This window comes from Pundamilia nyererei, unplaced genomic scaffold (genome assembly GCF_000239375.1).
Source record: "Pundamilia nyererei isolate P.nyererei 1_Seehausen unplaced genomic scaffold, PunNye1.0 scaffold00059, whole genome shotgun sequence".
Classification (NCBI taxonomy): domain Eukaryota; kingdom Metazoa; phylum Chordata; class Actinopteri; order Cichliformes; family Cichlidae; genus Pundamilia; species Pundamilia nyererei.
Window position 1 is genome coordinate 2,334,495 of NW_005187460.1, and position 14,534 is coordinate 2,349,028.

A 14,534-nucleotide genomic window follows, 5' to 3' on the forward strand; every position below is an offset into this window, starting at 1 on the left:
TTTCTTCTGCATACTTTGTGCTTACAGAAACTGTTCTGGTATCAAATGTTTAGCGTTTTGTGTCTTTTAAAAACACATATCCTGCTTTAGTAAAATCTCCTTGTGCTCGTAGTGTCAAAAGTTTGTCAGTGGGACCTAAGGTTTTCATGTGGCAACCGTTTGTTTCTGGGTATCTCAGCAGTGATTTCTTCTGAGTTTCAGTAGGAAAAATAAGGAAAAAGACACAAGCTGCTCCTGATTGGTGGATACAAATTCAGCACCTTCAGATCAATGACTGTATAAAAGACAGTCATAGACTCAGACTGCTTGGTTGGAAGAGAAACACAGAGGCAGGTGTGTATCAATGTGTGTGTGCATATATTTTTAAATAGTGTTAGGTAATAACGATGCACAACTCACTCGTGAGAGTAAACGTGTGCACGTCCACATTTTTAAATACTGTTAGGTGAAGACGTCCTATGGAGTATCTTTAAAAAAATCTTTTTTTAATATTTGAGGCAAAATCTTCAAATTTTCAACATTCACATTGCATTTTTGCCAAGAAATGCTTTATCTAACATATATATAATTTATATAACTATGTAACTGAGCATACTTGTGAATGTCAGTTATTACCTGGAGCACCTGGAGCTAGGGAACACTTGATTATCAGAATATACCACAAAGTCAGACCTAAGGGATATCAATCTGCCCAGTTAGGAAGCAGGAACCATTGCAAATTAAATTCAGCTCTTTTGTTACAAACGAAAGTGATGGCAGGTACACTGGAGAGAGAACAATAAGACAAAAAGGTGTTGGTTTTGCAGGTGGTGGCTGCAGATCATTGCCATCTCCTTATACTTTCCGACCACCCTTCTCCAGTTGTGTTTCTTGCTAGAGTCCTTGTCACTTCTGGCAGCATGAAACTATACTTTTTCTTGTCGTTCCCTCACCAGTGCAACTTTTGTCACTTTCATTCACCAAAGCAGATGAAATGCATTTACGATGGTTTGTACTTCACAGCTGAACAAATTGATATCGTTGGAGTAACTACCTTTATCTTATTCTGTGATGATTAAGTGCTACCTTACTATTTGTTAGCTTTGTATTGAACTATCTCTCATCATGCAGGAGCAAAGCTTTCTGGTATTCCGCGCGTGAATTATTTGCGCATGCGTGAACATCATTCATAGCCACAAAGCTGTTTATAAAGCTACGACTACAAAAAACATGACAAAAAAAAATGTAAAGAATCGTCCTAAACCTGATTTCAGCTGGTGTCGCAGACTTTCCGCCTCCTCTTTAGCTCGAACGTCTGCCTCGTGCAAAACTAACGTGATGGTGTTCTCCATCTGCCCGAGGATCTCTTCAGCTGCAGCGTACAGGCGCTGGTGAACAAACAACCTGAGCTGAAACATCGTGGCGTCCGTGCCTCAGGTGGGCGATAAGAAACAAAAACAGCAACGGTTACCAAAAAAAAGAGAAAGAAAGTTGGGGTTTTTTTTGTTTGTTTAAAAAAAGACAAACTCCAACGTACTCAGAGCATCAACCCAACAGCCTATGGACAGTTAAGAAGCCACTATGTTACCTCCGGTTTGGGCCTTTCAAAATTGGAGCGTACACGGAGTGTGCAAGTAGAAGTCACATTTTTGGGAGTTACAACAGCAAAATACAAACTACATCGAGGCTAAAACAATCCAGAAAAAAATCTAATATAAAAGCTCTACTTAATTCGTGCTCTAAATACTCTAGGTTTCACATTGATGAAGCCTTTCAACATGCGGAACATTGAGGGTTCATATATAGAAATAATTAAAAAAGCTTTGCTGTATTTTCATGTTTGCAGGTTCAGAAAAGGAATCACTGGATGACGGTGAAATGTACCATACACTCATTGATCATTACCCACAAAAAAAAGAAAAAGAAACAAAAGAAAAAAACTATCAGGATGCTTTTAGTTTGAAGGTCAGAAACTTGGACCGGAAGTTGTTTTGTTTGCAACCGGTTCTGTGGACTTAAGTGTAGGTTCACGTTGAACATACGGAAAGAAAAAGCAATGTCTTTTTGCTCTTTCTTCGGTGGAGAGGTCTTCAAAGACCATTTTAAGTCAGGTACCGCTATGACTTTTTTTTGTTTAAACTTATTGTATTTTATTCAATGTTTCTTTAATAACTTAGGCGGTTTGGAGACTGGTTTGCAGCTGTTTGCTAACTATCCAATACAGCACAAATAACTTTTCAAACTGCTGGTTAGCTCGTTCTAACTCGTCCTCATTGTCCGTTTCAGGCTATAAAACCTATTATGAAGTACTGTTTTTATATCCATGGTCGCAGGTGATTGTGATGTAAATAGCGAAAAACGTTCAACCTGTTGTGTAACCATGTTCAAGTTACATAACAACCAGATTACCAAACTAGATTAAGCTTCACATACAAGGATGTCATTAATTTTTTTACATACCCTTAACCACAGCTAAAAAGGTAACAATATCCTTAAAGAATTAGTGTTTCAAACGATGTAAAAAATTTTTTATATATATATATATATATGTTAGGGGTGCAACGATATTCGTACCGATATTGAACCGTTCGATACAGTGCTTTCGGTTCGGTACGCATATGTATCGAACAATACAATTTTTTAAAAAAATTTAAATTTTTTTTTTTTTTTTTTTTGTCCCGTTTGGATCTATAGCCATCAGAATTGTTGTCTTGAGCCCAAGAAAGATGCCAAGCGGATTTATTTTACCAAGTGGATCATCATATTGGTCCATTTGATTGACCTTTATTATAATTATGAATTTATTTTATTTTCAGTTGCAAACGGGACAGACATGACTGTGGGATAGGACAGGGGGAAAGAATGAAAGAAAGAGGGGAGAGAAAGAAAGAAAACCAAAGGGGAGAAAAAAAAAGAACAATACAAAATTTGTAATTTTTTTTATCAACTTTCCTTCTGATGATGCTGTCTGTGTTGAGCGCTCAGTGAATCTGCGTTCAACTACTCCGCCTAGGCTGCACTGTCCAGCGCAGATCCACTGAGCGCTCAACAGAGACAGCATCATCAGAAGGAAGAGCGCAGGGCAAGCTAGCGAGACAGAAAGTTAAGCTGTGCTAAATAACCAGGGGTGCACATAAGTGGTGCACATTCGCTGTCAAAATAAAAAACACTTACAAGGGTTAGATTTAAAAACTGTACTCCATCCATCCATTCGCTTATCCTTTTTCAGGGTCACGGGGGGCGCTGGAGCCTATCCCAGCTGTCATAGGGCGAGAGGCAGGGTACACCCTGGACAGGTCGCCAGTCTGTCGCAGGGCCAACACACAGGGACAAACAACCATTCACACTCACATTCACTCGCACATTCACACCTAGTGACAATTTGGATTATCCAATTAACCTATCCCCACAAGCTGCATGTCTTTGGACGGTGGGAGGAAGCCGGAGTGCCCGGAGAGAACCCACGCAAACACGGGGAGAACATGCAAACTCCACACAGAAAGACCCCGGCCTGGTGTTGGAATTGAACTCAGGACCTTCTTGCTGTGCGGCAACAGTGCTAACCACCGTGCCACCGTGCTGCCCTAAAAACTGTACTTTTGAGTTAAAATATATATTTATAATTTTAATAAATGACAAATTAAAAAGGCATGAACATTTTTTTTGTATCGAAAAAATATCGAACCGTGACACCAAAGTATCGAACCGAACCGAACCGTTGCACCCCTAATATATATATATATATATATATATGTATATATATATGTGTGTGTGTGTGTGTATATATATATATGTGTGTGTGTATATTATATAAATGTACATATTATTTTAAAACTGCAGTAGAGACACTATCGCTTCATGTTACATAACAGTCTCCTGCCTATTATTCCTCAGGGATTTATGTGTGCACCAAGTGTGATAACCAGTTGTTCTCCAGCCGCTCCAAGTACGAACACTCTTCACCCTGGCCAGCTTTCACAGAGACCATCCATGAAAACAGTGTGTCCAAACATGAGGAGAGGCCTGGGGCATACAAGGTACCATAATTAAAATGTTAAGTTTTTAATTGACTAGGTTCTTCTTCTTCAACTGCCCATGCGCAGTTTCACATGTGTATGATCAGTTTGAACCAGTTTGAATAGGATTTATATCACTTCATTTACCTGCTTGCTTTATACATGCTACTAATGCACATTCACCTAATGTATATATTATGTATAATGTTCTTCCTCCCCTCTTTTTGCACAAGTTGAGAGGCGTGTCATGTTACATTTCACTGTGTGTTATACTTGTATAACTATGCATGTGACGAATAAGGAATCTTGAACCTACTCTCAAGCACTAGCTGGCTGTAAGTCAGAGGACTCCTGTGATGGACTTTCTTGGCTGCTCTAAATGCTGGTTAATTAATTTCTATCACTTTTTTCTCTTCTATCTGTCACTTTTGTCTTGTTCAAGGTGCGGTGTGGGAAGTGTGGGAATGGACTTGGTCATGAATTTGTGAATGATGGGCCGTCCAAAGGAGTCTCTCGCTTCTGAATATTCAGCAGCTCACTGAAGTTCATCCCTAAAGGTATAAACAGCCAGGCTATTTCTCCACACGAGGTTGAGACTAGTGTACCTGTCAAGTTATAATTTGTGAAATGAGCCTAGGAATCGCGATTTGCAGTGAGCTCAAAGTTCTAGTGTTGTTAACCAGCTCCCATGTTATTTTTTCATCTGTAAATTTGCTTTAAAACCAGAATGTTATGTCCTCGTTCATGTGTGTAGTGTAGAGGAGCCTAAGGATGTGTTACTGTGGTGACACAGTCCTCAAAGCTACTAGTTAAAATCAAACCAGAGTTTAAACATTTCTTCAGAGGAGTTTCACAGTTAACTGTGCTCATCAAGATGTACATATTCCATCTCCTTTTCTTTGTCCCTTGTCCACAGATAAAGTTGATGGACTGTAAGGTGAGATTTCAGGAGTAAGTGCTGCTGGATGGATGTCTCTTTGCATTGCTAATGGTGTGAACAGTCAATGAAGTACTCTGGGACAAAGCCCAGCGTGGGAGCACCAGAGCTCTGATGGACGATGGTCTCACTAGACAGCAAGAACAGAGGACAGCTCTCAACACATCTGCTATGCAATCATCACAGACTTTGCAACTTATTGATCATACCCTCAATGTCTCCATGTCTCCTTGGTTTTTATTTCGATTGACAGTGCAGTACTTATCACAGTCGTCCCATGAATCTTTTCCAAAGATTGCTCATTTAAAAAAAAAAAAAAATTGTTCTAAACTCTTGTTTAAGGCGCTTGGTGTTGAAAATTAGGGGCCACGCAAACCTTTTTTCATTGAATGAAATGATTCCTGTGCAATATACCTCTCTCTCTAGAGAGGCTTTATGTAATAGGTCACAATAACCTGAATACACAGCAATAAAAAAATATATTTTAAATTATAAATGGACTATTTGTTAATGATTATATTTTTATATTCATTTGGTTGATGAATTTTTTGTTCCAGTATTTGTGAATGAAGGTAAGTAGGTATGCATTTTAGTTTTTCAGAAAATTGCCACCAGGTGGAAGCAATGAGAGAAGGATCAGGCATTACACAAGAGTCACGGAGCTGCTGACACTTGATCTGTGCACGAAGGTTTTTCAGGCCTAAGCTGGGCAACTGTAGAGATAAACTGCTTTGGCTCTGACGACTTTTGACTGAAATGGATGAAATGTCTCACTGCTCTTTTTCTGGTGGTGAAGAATATAAAAATCACTTCCAGCCTGGTGAGTGAAAGAAAGTGTGAGGCTGCATGTGACTGTGTAACAAGACACTGCTGTAAAAATATAGAAGACTGTGCCTCTTTCCTCATTCTCAGGTATATATGTGTGCTCCGAATGTGGCCACGAGTTATTTTCAAGCATGTCAAAGTTCGAGCACTCTTCTCCATGGCCGGCGTTTTCACAGACTCTCCGTGAAGACAGTGTCTCAAAACACCCTGAAGCTTGGGGACCGATAAAGGTAGTAAACAACATTTGTTAGGAAGCTTCATATAATAAGCTGGACTAGATGTGATTTAACACTGTTACCAATCAGGTGTAAGGTTTGACTTGCACAATCTGGATTAAAATACTTAGGTCTGTTGTGGGAAGTGTGGCAATGGACTGGGTCACGAGTTCTTGTATGATGGACCAAGAGAAGGGCTGTCACGCTTCTGAATCTTCAGCAGCTCACTTATGTTTATCCCTAAAGGTGACTATCAAGGGTTTCCTACATTGCACAGCTGGTTTCATACATTACACCCCCACTATCCACCTGCAACCAGCTGTTGTTTCTTCTTTTCTCTAAACAGAAAAGGCTGATGGACAGAAAGGTGAGCAGTGAAAGACAAGAATTTTCCCTCCTGCTGATGTGTTCACAGCAAATGAAGTACTCAGGATAAAGTTTAATGGATCTCCTGGGCACTGATGAGAAAGTGGACACTAGGAAGAAAGGACTGGTCTAAACAGATCGTTCAACTGTGAGCATACAACACAAAAAATAGCTACAGCTACAGGAAATAGCTCAAATTCAGCCACATTGTTTGAACTTTGCACTTTTTTTTTTAACTTGTCCCCTGGGCAAAGAGTGTCAGATGTTTATCAGCCACAGTCTCAGTTTAAATTAACCCACGTCTGGGAAAATGTGTTAATGACTGTGTACCAATGAATAATTTGTCATTCCACCAGCTGATGGTGCTATATAGCCTAAATAAGCTTTGTTTTTCTGCATTATTAGTCACTCTATGATGTTACTGTATAAAAAAACAAACAAAAAACCCTTTTGGTTTGATTGGTCCCAACCTCTAAAGCTCTCAGAGTTTCATGACTGGACTCATACAGTTAGAATCATAAGGAACTATCTTCATTCACACTGTGCTCAAGGAGTGAGCCCTACATGTGCTATAGTACCTGCCAAGTACCTCAAACACTGCACCAATTTGGCTTAGAGCATTGATATTGATTTAAAGTCATTTTAATTGTTAATTTACCTTACGGTTGTATGAAAGTATCACATTGTACATCAGTTCAATATATATTTAGTGGCTACTTTCTTAGGTAAGCAGTGCTAATACTGTGTAGGATCTTCTTTTTCCTTCAGAACTCTTAATAAAGTGCTGGAAATATTCCTCAGAGATTTTAGTCCATTTTGACATGATAGGATCACACGGTTGCTCCAGGTTTGTTGGCTGCACATCCATGATGAGAATCCCGTTCCACCAGATCCCAAAGATGCTCTATTGGACTGAGATCAGCTGACTGTAGAGGCCAATGAGAGCAATGAACTCACTGTCATGTCACGGCCTGAACTGTTGGTGCATGGAAGAATGGATCTGTGCTTTCATGGTATTTTTTTTTCCAGTCTTCTATTATCCAATTTTGATGAGTCTGTGGGAACTGTAGCCTTTCTTTCCTGTTCTTAGCAGATTTCTCAGCTGCACATCATTTATGAGAATCCTGTTCCACCAGATCCCAATGATGGTCTATTGGACTGAGATCAGCTGACTGCGGAGGTCATCTACGTAAAGTGTCCTATCCAAAAAAAACTGTTTGGGATGATTTGAGCTTTGTGACATTGTTTGTTATCCTGCTGGAAGCAACAATTAGAAGGTTGTTCCACTGTGGTCATAAAGGGATGGACATAGTCAGCAACGATAGTTGGGTAACTGGTGTTTAAAAGGTTCTCATTTGGTGCTAAAGGTCCCAAAGTGTGCCAAGAAAATATACCCCATCCGATTACACCCCATCACAAGCTTGAAGCGGTGACACAAGAAGGGATGGATCAATGCTTTCATGTTGTTTACATTAAATTCTGACTAAATGTTGAGACTGATCAGACCAGGCGATGTTTTTCCCGTCTTCTATTGTGGAGTTTTGTTGAAAGCCTCAGTTTCCTGTTCTTACCTGAGAGGAGTAAGAAGTCTTCTGCTGCTGTAGCCCATCTGAGCCAAAGTTTAAGATGTTGCATATTCAGAGATGCTTTTCTGCATACCTTGGTTGTAATGGGCACTTATCTGACTCACTGTTGCAACTGTTATCAGCTTCATGCAGTCTGACCATTCTCCTGTACTGTCTGACGTTAACAAGGCATTTTCACCCAGAGACCTGCTGCTCGCTTGACATTTTTTCTACGTGTGTGGGAAAATCCCATCAACAGTTTCTGAAATACTCAGGCCTGTCTGGCACCAACGACCATACCACATTGAAAATCTCTTAAACGACCTTTCTTCCTCATTCAGAAGCTCAGTTTGAACTTGAACAGATCCTCTTCACCACGTCTACATGCCTAAACTGATTGGCTGGTGAGATATTTGTTTTAACAAGAGGTTGAACTGATGTACCTAACAAAGTGTCCAGTGACCTTGACCTTGATTAGTGTGAACTGAATGACTGGAGTAAATAGAGAAGAAAGTCTCTATCAGCTCTCTGCACTCAAATTATCCTCATTCTCTGTAGCCAGCAACAACAAAGCAATGCTGAACTTATCAGCAACTTTTCACAGATGTTGTTCATTCACTTTAAGTAATTGTAGTAAAAGTAAGACGCTTCTGCACAAATAAGGCCTGATTTTCTTTTTCTAATGGAATTTAGGTGAGTTTTTTCTAAGATCCACTGATTGAGAGTGCTGCATATATCTGGACATCATGTCTCCACCGCACCGTGCTGTCTGCCTTTCAAGCCAGCAGCTTGTTTCCCAATCTAGATCCTGCAGTTATGGGGCGCTGAGCAGTAATACTCTGGTACAGACGTTAGGGGGTCGTGTGTGGGTTTTTTTTTCTCCACTTGGTAAAGTTTTCTAAATATCTCAGTAAGCAGCAGTTCTTGGCTGGTGGAGTGGTGGAATTTTAAACAAAGTGAGCATGTGGGTGTATATTCAACAGCTCTCATGCTGTTTAAGTGTCTAGGATGAGCAGGTGTGAAGCTGCTGATTTTCAAAGGCTGGTAGATCTAAGGGGGAGATGAAAGCTTCTCTGTCAGACAGAGGATTAAGAACGGAAGTGCAAACATTCATAGATTGTGATGTTAAAGTATTTAAAGCATAGACTTCTTTGCTCGTTTTAGCAGTGCTGATGTTTTCTGCAGCTGCATTTCCCAAAAAAACGAAAACAAAACACTAGTGGAACATCTCACCTGGTCAAACATCTCCCATACAACCTGTAAGTAACATATACAGAAATGTTACTGGATAGAAAAAGAGCATCAGTCTTTCACTTGGAAAGACTGGGAGATGCTAATTTCTCAGCGTATTTTTCTGTGTGGAAGACGCAAGGCTGAATGTAGGGTCGTGATCTCCAGTCCTTCAAGCAGCGCTACATTAAAAATGTATACAATTCCATAAAAGAAATCCCTGAATGGGAACACTGAAACCACAGTCGGTAAATAAAGTTGTCACTGCATCCACAATCCAAGGTAAAAGTCTAGCACGCTTCTAATTGCCTTTTCTAAGCAAAAGCTAATTTTAGGTTTTAGATTTTTTAATGGTTCAAAATCACAAAGCAGTCTTTTTGTAAATCCTGGATTTTGATGCTTACCAGTGCATAGTTTAAAAGTTAGTATCTCTCATGGTGTTGTGGTACGTTAGTGCATCTGGATTTGGAGCAAGAGATGCTGCCATCTCTTGATAAATGATGTGTTTTTCATAGCAGGCCTTGATTATTTTAGCAGGAATTACATCCTAGATATATTAACAGCATAGTAAAGCAGTCTGGTTGCTAATGTGGATGGCCTGCAGTTGAGACCTGTCACCTACGGAAAATACATTTGGCAAACTATGAAACAAAAAACAGCAGCAGCTGGTCATCGTAGTTTCTCGTGGCCTTGTTAAAAGAAAATGTGATATGTACCACACAGCAGTAAATGTTCCAGCTGCTGGCATCAAAAACTTGTTTAAACTAGTTTTTTTTAAAACCCAAAAAACCATAAACTAACATTTTAGGAAAGCACGATCAAAACAGCAGCTACAAATGTGCAGATATGATGTGATTTTGTCGGGTGTTTCTTGCTGTCAGAGCTTTGTCTAAAGTACTGCTCAGTTTTTCCACAGACTTTAAATCATCAGGCAGACTACACCGGGCCCAATCGCTCAAACTGTCAGCTCTAACCCTAATGTTGGCTCCAGTGTTTACCTCAAACTCTCATTAATTAACTAATACCTTCCATGTGACTGATTAGATGTTGCTCATTCTCTGTAATGTCAACATATGAGTGCACAGACTAAACTGTCCTCTGGGATGAGACAAAAATGCAGAGATAAACCAGATGTGACAACAAGAGATGGAGAGGAAAAGGAAATTGCTCCAACCCCACCTCCAACCAAAAAACAAAACAAAAACAGGAGTACAATTAGCATTTGCTATCTGTGAGAACAGCCTTTCTGGCTGGCATCTGAGCACAGCTGTATGGCCAAAAGGAAGCAAACAGGAAGGAGGAAGTGGCAATTCTCCGATAGAATCACAAGACAGACTTTATTTCCACTGACCTCTGTGTCTCATCCTGCTCGTAAACAAATGGGATCCTTAATTACATTAAACCACCACTGCTCCAAAGTCTTCCTCAGTTCCAAAGGCCAAGCCTCAAGGTTGGGCTAACCATATGTGTGTGTGCACCAGTGACTCATTCACAGGACATCTTGCTTTAATTGTACCCTATATGAGGCTGTTGCTTAGATGTGGATGTTTACGGGCACTACACCTGCTTCTGTTTTGAGCCAAGCCAGACAAAAAAAGAAAAAAAGGGGAAAAAAGAGCTTATTTTGCTTCCACACGCCATGGCATTAGATTCAAGTTCATCAAGGTAGCAAAGCTCACTAAAACATCTGTCACCCAGTGGCTGCGCGTCTGCACACACCGCAAGCTGTGATCATTTTGCTGGAGGAATAAAGTGCCTGAATGCGTGACTGCAACTTAAATAAAGAGATATCCTTTCATCAGGGGGTAATATTTGCAGTATGTGAGCCAACCCACTATGTGTCTCCATCCATACATACGTTGAGGGCCTGCCCTCCACATGTTTTAGGCATACATATGTTGGCCAAAACTCCATCTCCCTGCATAACGAATGAAAGAATAAACAAAGCTTTTATACGAGACACTGGTGGATGATTTCCGCTCTGGATCAAAGAAAGATGGAAACTCGAGGCGGTCCAGGTTGGGCATAGTTATCAGGTCAGCATGTGTTCGAAGGAGACAGGGCTTAAACCGAAATGAAAATCCTCTTTGCAAGGTAAACCGCACCTCAATGATGTGTGGTTTACTGGAACTCATGTTATGTGCTGTGGGTATACAAAAAAGCATATCTTAATGACTTATAAACATAGTAAAAGCAGGAAGAAGAGTTATAAAACTACAGTTACTTTAAGGAGGAAACAATAGGCCACCTCACATTTCTGTTCTTTCCAGCAAAATGTCAAAGGTTTCAAAATGCAGGAGACAAAAGCAGACAGAAAAGCCAAAGCAGCGCACTGCACAGCTTACAACATGAGGGCTCTCCATGAAAACAAAATAAACAACACGTGAAATCTCAGTGGCTTCTGTCACTTTATTGTCATCTCTATCACATTCCTGTCTGTGAAAGCCGCCGACTTCAAAAACACAGCGAGGGTTTTTGAACATATACATGTTTGCAAACATCACTCAGCTGCTATCTGATCTGCTTTAGAGAGATAGCACCCTGAGAGAGCAGCGCAGGTTGGTCCTAAAAGCTTCAAAGGAATACTTGAGGTGTGTGGCACAGGTATTGTTTGCACAGATCAGGCTAGGGTGGTGGTGGGTGGGGGTGGGGGTCGTTATTTTCGGGGATGCTGGACCGACTGAGGGATAAAAGCGGAGGTTTAAGAGGAGAACAAGACTGGCTGATTGTGTGCCCACATGACAACTTTTATCCGGCCTTGATCAGAGACTATACGGGGTTTGAAAGGCCTCAAAGGTGGGCACTGTAATCCAGGAAGGAACTTTGGGAAGGTTGTGCCCTCATGTCATGCAAATCTTTTTACTTTTCCTGTTATTTTTCTATATGAGTTCAGCCTCACAGATCACCAAAATGGTCAAATGGAGTCAGGGAAACCTTTATCAAAGCGCTATCTTCAGGCTATGGAAATACGAGCAAGGTTTAGGATTTCAGTTGAAAAGCTCGCAGATATTCAGAACAGTGACAGACTGGGAAAATGCAGTGTTTTTGTCAGCGCATGCCGAGAAATGTCACAAGTCTTTGACGTCTAAGTAAATGACTGCACACTACAAACGTCTTTTTAGACATTTAAATTGTGCTGCAGAGAAGAAAGCAATTACTTCAGCCTTTCTCTGGGTATCGTGCCACAGAGTCATTTTTTTTATTCACATCCCACCCCCTTACCCAGACTACACCCACCCAGTCAGTTAACCCGAACTCCCTGCAATTTGTAGCTGCTCATCCTCTATCATCTTCATTAACAATCTAAGCATGCTTCATGCGCCATCCAGATCATACTGTGCGACTTAAAGAAGACTGCGAGCATGTCGATGCACACCCCTTCCTTGTTTGAGCCTGCATTTTTCTCTTACCGGCTGTCTGTATTTGCATTGTATATACACTGTGTACTGTACATATGGGGTTGCATAGAAATTGTAAACCCTTTACTCCCCACAGACCCCAGATGGGTGGTCGTAATAGTCAAAATTGCTCCTTTGGTCATGCAAATTGCTAACTTCTGTGCAGAAAATGTTCAGAGGTGCCTAAGCTCTTCATTCCACTCGACTCAATCAGAAACCTATAATCTACAGCATACATCATTCTCGGCCTCAGTCACTTATATAGTATTTGACATTTTTCAGATGACTTTTTCACCAAAGATCAACAAGTAGAGACAGTGAGAGGCAAAAGAGGTGTTTTTGTGAGCTTGTGTGCAGTGATAGCTACATCAACAGTTTGACAGTTTTTTAAAATTGTGCTTTTTTTTTCTCCCTTTTTCAAGCAGTATGTTAGATGGGTACAGTGATGATACACAGATCAGGCATAACATTCTGACCACTGACAGGTGACGGGAATAACGCTGATTATCTCTTCATCGTGGCACCCGTTAGTGAGTGGGATATATCAGGGAGCAAGTGAACATTTTGCCTTCAAAGTTGACGTGTTAGAAGCAGGAAAAATTGCCAAGTGTGAGGATTTGAGCAAATTGACTAAGGCCAGAATGTCAAACTCACAAAAGTGGTTCAAGAAATCCAGAACTAGACAATGGAGCAATGAAAGAAGGTGGCCTGGTCTGATGACTCAAATTGTCTTTTACATAATTTGGATGGCATTCAGGTGCGTCACTTAACCTGGGGAACACCTTGCACCTGAATGCACTATGGGGAGAAGGGTAGCCAGTGGAAGCAGTATGATGCTTTGGGTAATATTCTGCTGGAAAACCTTGGGTCCTGCCATCCACGTAATCATATTTTGACACATACCACCTACCTAAGCAAACCATGTTCCCCCTTTCATTGAAACAGTACTCTCTGATGGCTGTGGACTCTTTCAGCATGATATTGCACGCTGCCACGAAACGAAAATGGTCCAGGAATGGTTTGAGGAGCACAACATTGAGTTTGAGGTGTTGACTTGGCCTGTAAATTTGCCAGATCTCAATCCAATCGGACATCTGTGGGATGCATGTTGGCCCCACCTCGCGACTTAAAGGACTTAAAGGATCTGTTGCTAACATCTTGGTCCCAGATACCACAGCACACCTTCAGGGGTCTGGTGGAGTCCATGCCTCCATGGAACAGGGATGTTTTAGCAGCAAAAAGGGGACCGACACAATATTAGGCAGGTGGTCATAATGTTATGCCTGATTGGTCTAAATCATTAAGGGGCAGTTTACGGCCTGTAAGTTTAGCTTAACATAAAGCCATAAAGCAAACATGAGGATGTTTCTGATTAGCACAGAGAAAATCAAGCAAATCATGTTTTTCAAATCTATATGAAAACCAGAATGCAAAAGTACAGTTTTTCTAAGGGTTCATGCACCAGATAGGTACTTACTGCCAGGGAGGAGCAACGTCTGACAAAGAAGTAACTCAGCACATAAACCGCAGGAAAATAGCAAATTATTGTTTTTACATCGCACTGCTTCAATAGGGCACAAGCGGGATGTAATGCGTGAGCTTTGGAGCTTAAGTTTGGAGAAAAAGAGCCGTCTTCCAAGTTAGCTTCATCTTAAGTGTACAAACAGGAGAATTATATGGATCTTCTTATTTAACTCACCATCAGGAAACAAAGGACATTCCTCAAAATACTGTTTCTTTAAAGCACATGTGAACTCTGTGACACTCTACCCAAAAGAAGAATAATGATTGTATTGTGTATTATATCTGTGAGATTATATCTGTGTGTATTGTATTTATGTGTGTGTGTGTGGATGTGTGTGTTTATTTGTATGATCATATCTGTCCCCATGTATGGGGGGGAATTCCATACTTCCATCATAAACCCTTCAGCACATATTGTGAAACACACACACACACACACACACACACACACACACACACACACACACACACACACACAC

At 40.7% G+C, this 14,534-nt stretch overlaps 2 protein-coding genes and 1 pseudogene across 2 annotated transcripts in view; 2 read left to right on the forward strand and 1 right to left on the reverse strand.

Annotated features, from left to right (window-relative positions):
• The window catches only part of LOC102200203 (zinc finger protein 184-like), a 3,684-nt gene extending 2,118 nt beyond the window's left edge, over window positions 1–1,566 (reverse strand). Inside the window, exon 1 of the mRNA XM_005734615.1 lies at window positions 1,244–1,566. Coding sequence (XP_005734672.1) covers window positions 1,244–1,397 — 154 coding nt within the window. The 5' untranslated portion in view covers window positions 1,398–1,566. The remainder of the gene's footprint in view (window positions 1–1,243) is intronic.
• A 393-nt stretch (window positions 1,567–1,959) lies between these two features.
• LOC102200495 (methionine-R-sulfoxide reductase B1-A-like) lies at window positions 1,960–5,428 on the forward strand. Its single transcript, XM_005734616.1, has 4 exons — window positions 1,960–2,090; window positions 3,874–4,016; window positions 4,438–4,552; window positions 4,912–5,428. Exons 1-4 carry the CDS (start codon window positions 2,036–2,038, stop codon window positions 4,929–4,931), a joined length of 333 nt encoding a protein of 110 aa, XP_005734673.2. The 5' UTR covers window positions 1,960–2,035; the 3' UTR covers window positions 4,932–5,428.
• A 269-nt stretch (window positions 5,429–5,697) lies between these two features.
• Window positions 5,698–6,372, forward strand: LOC102200765 (methionine-R-sulfoxide reductase B1-A-like; annotated as a pseudogene).
• The last annotated feature ends 8,162 nt before the right edge of the window (window positions 6,373–14,534 follow it).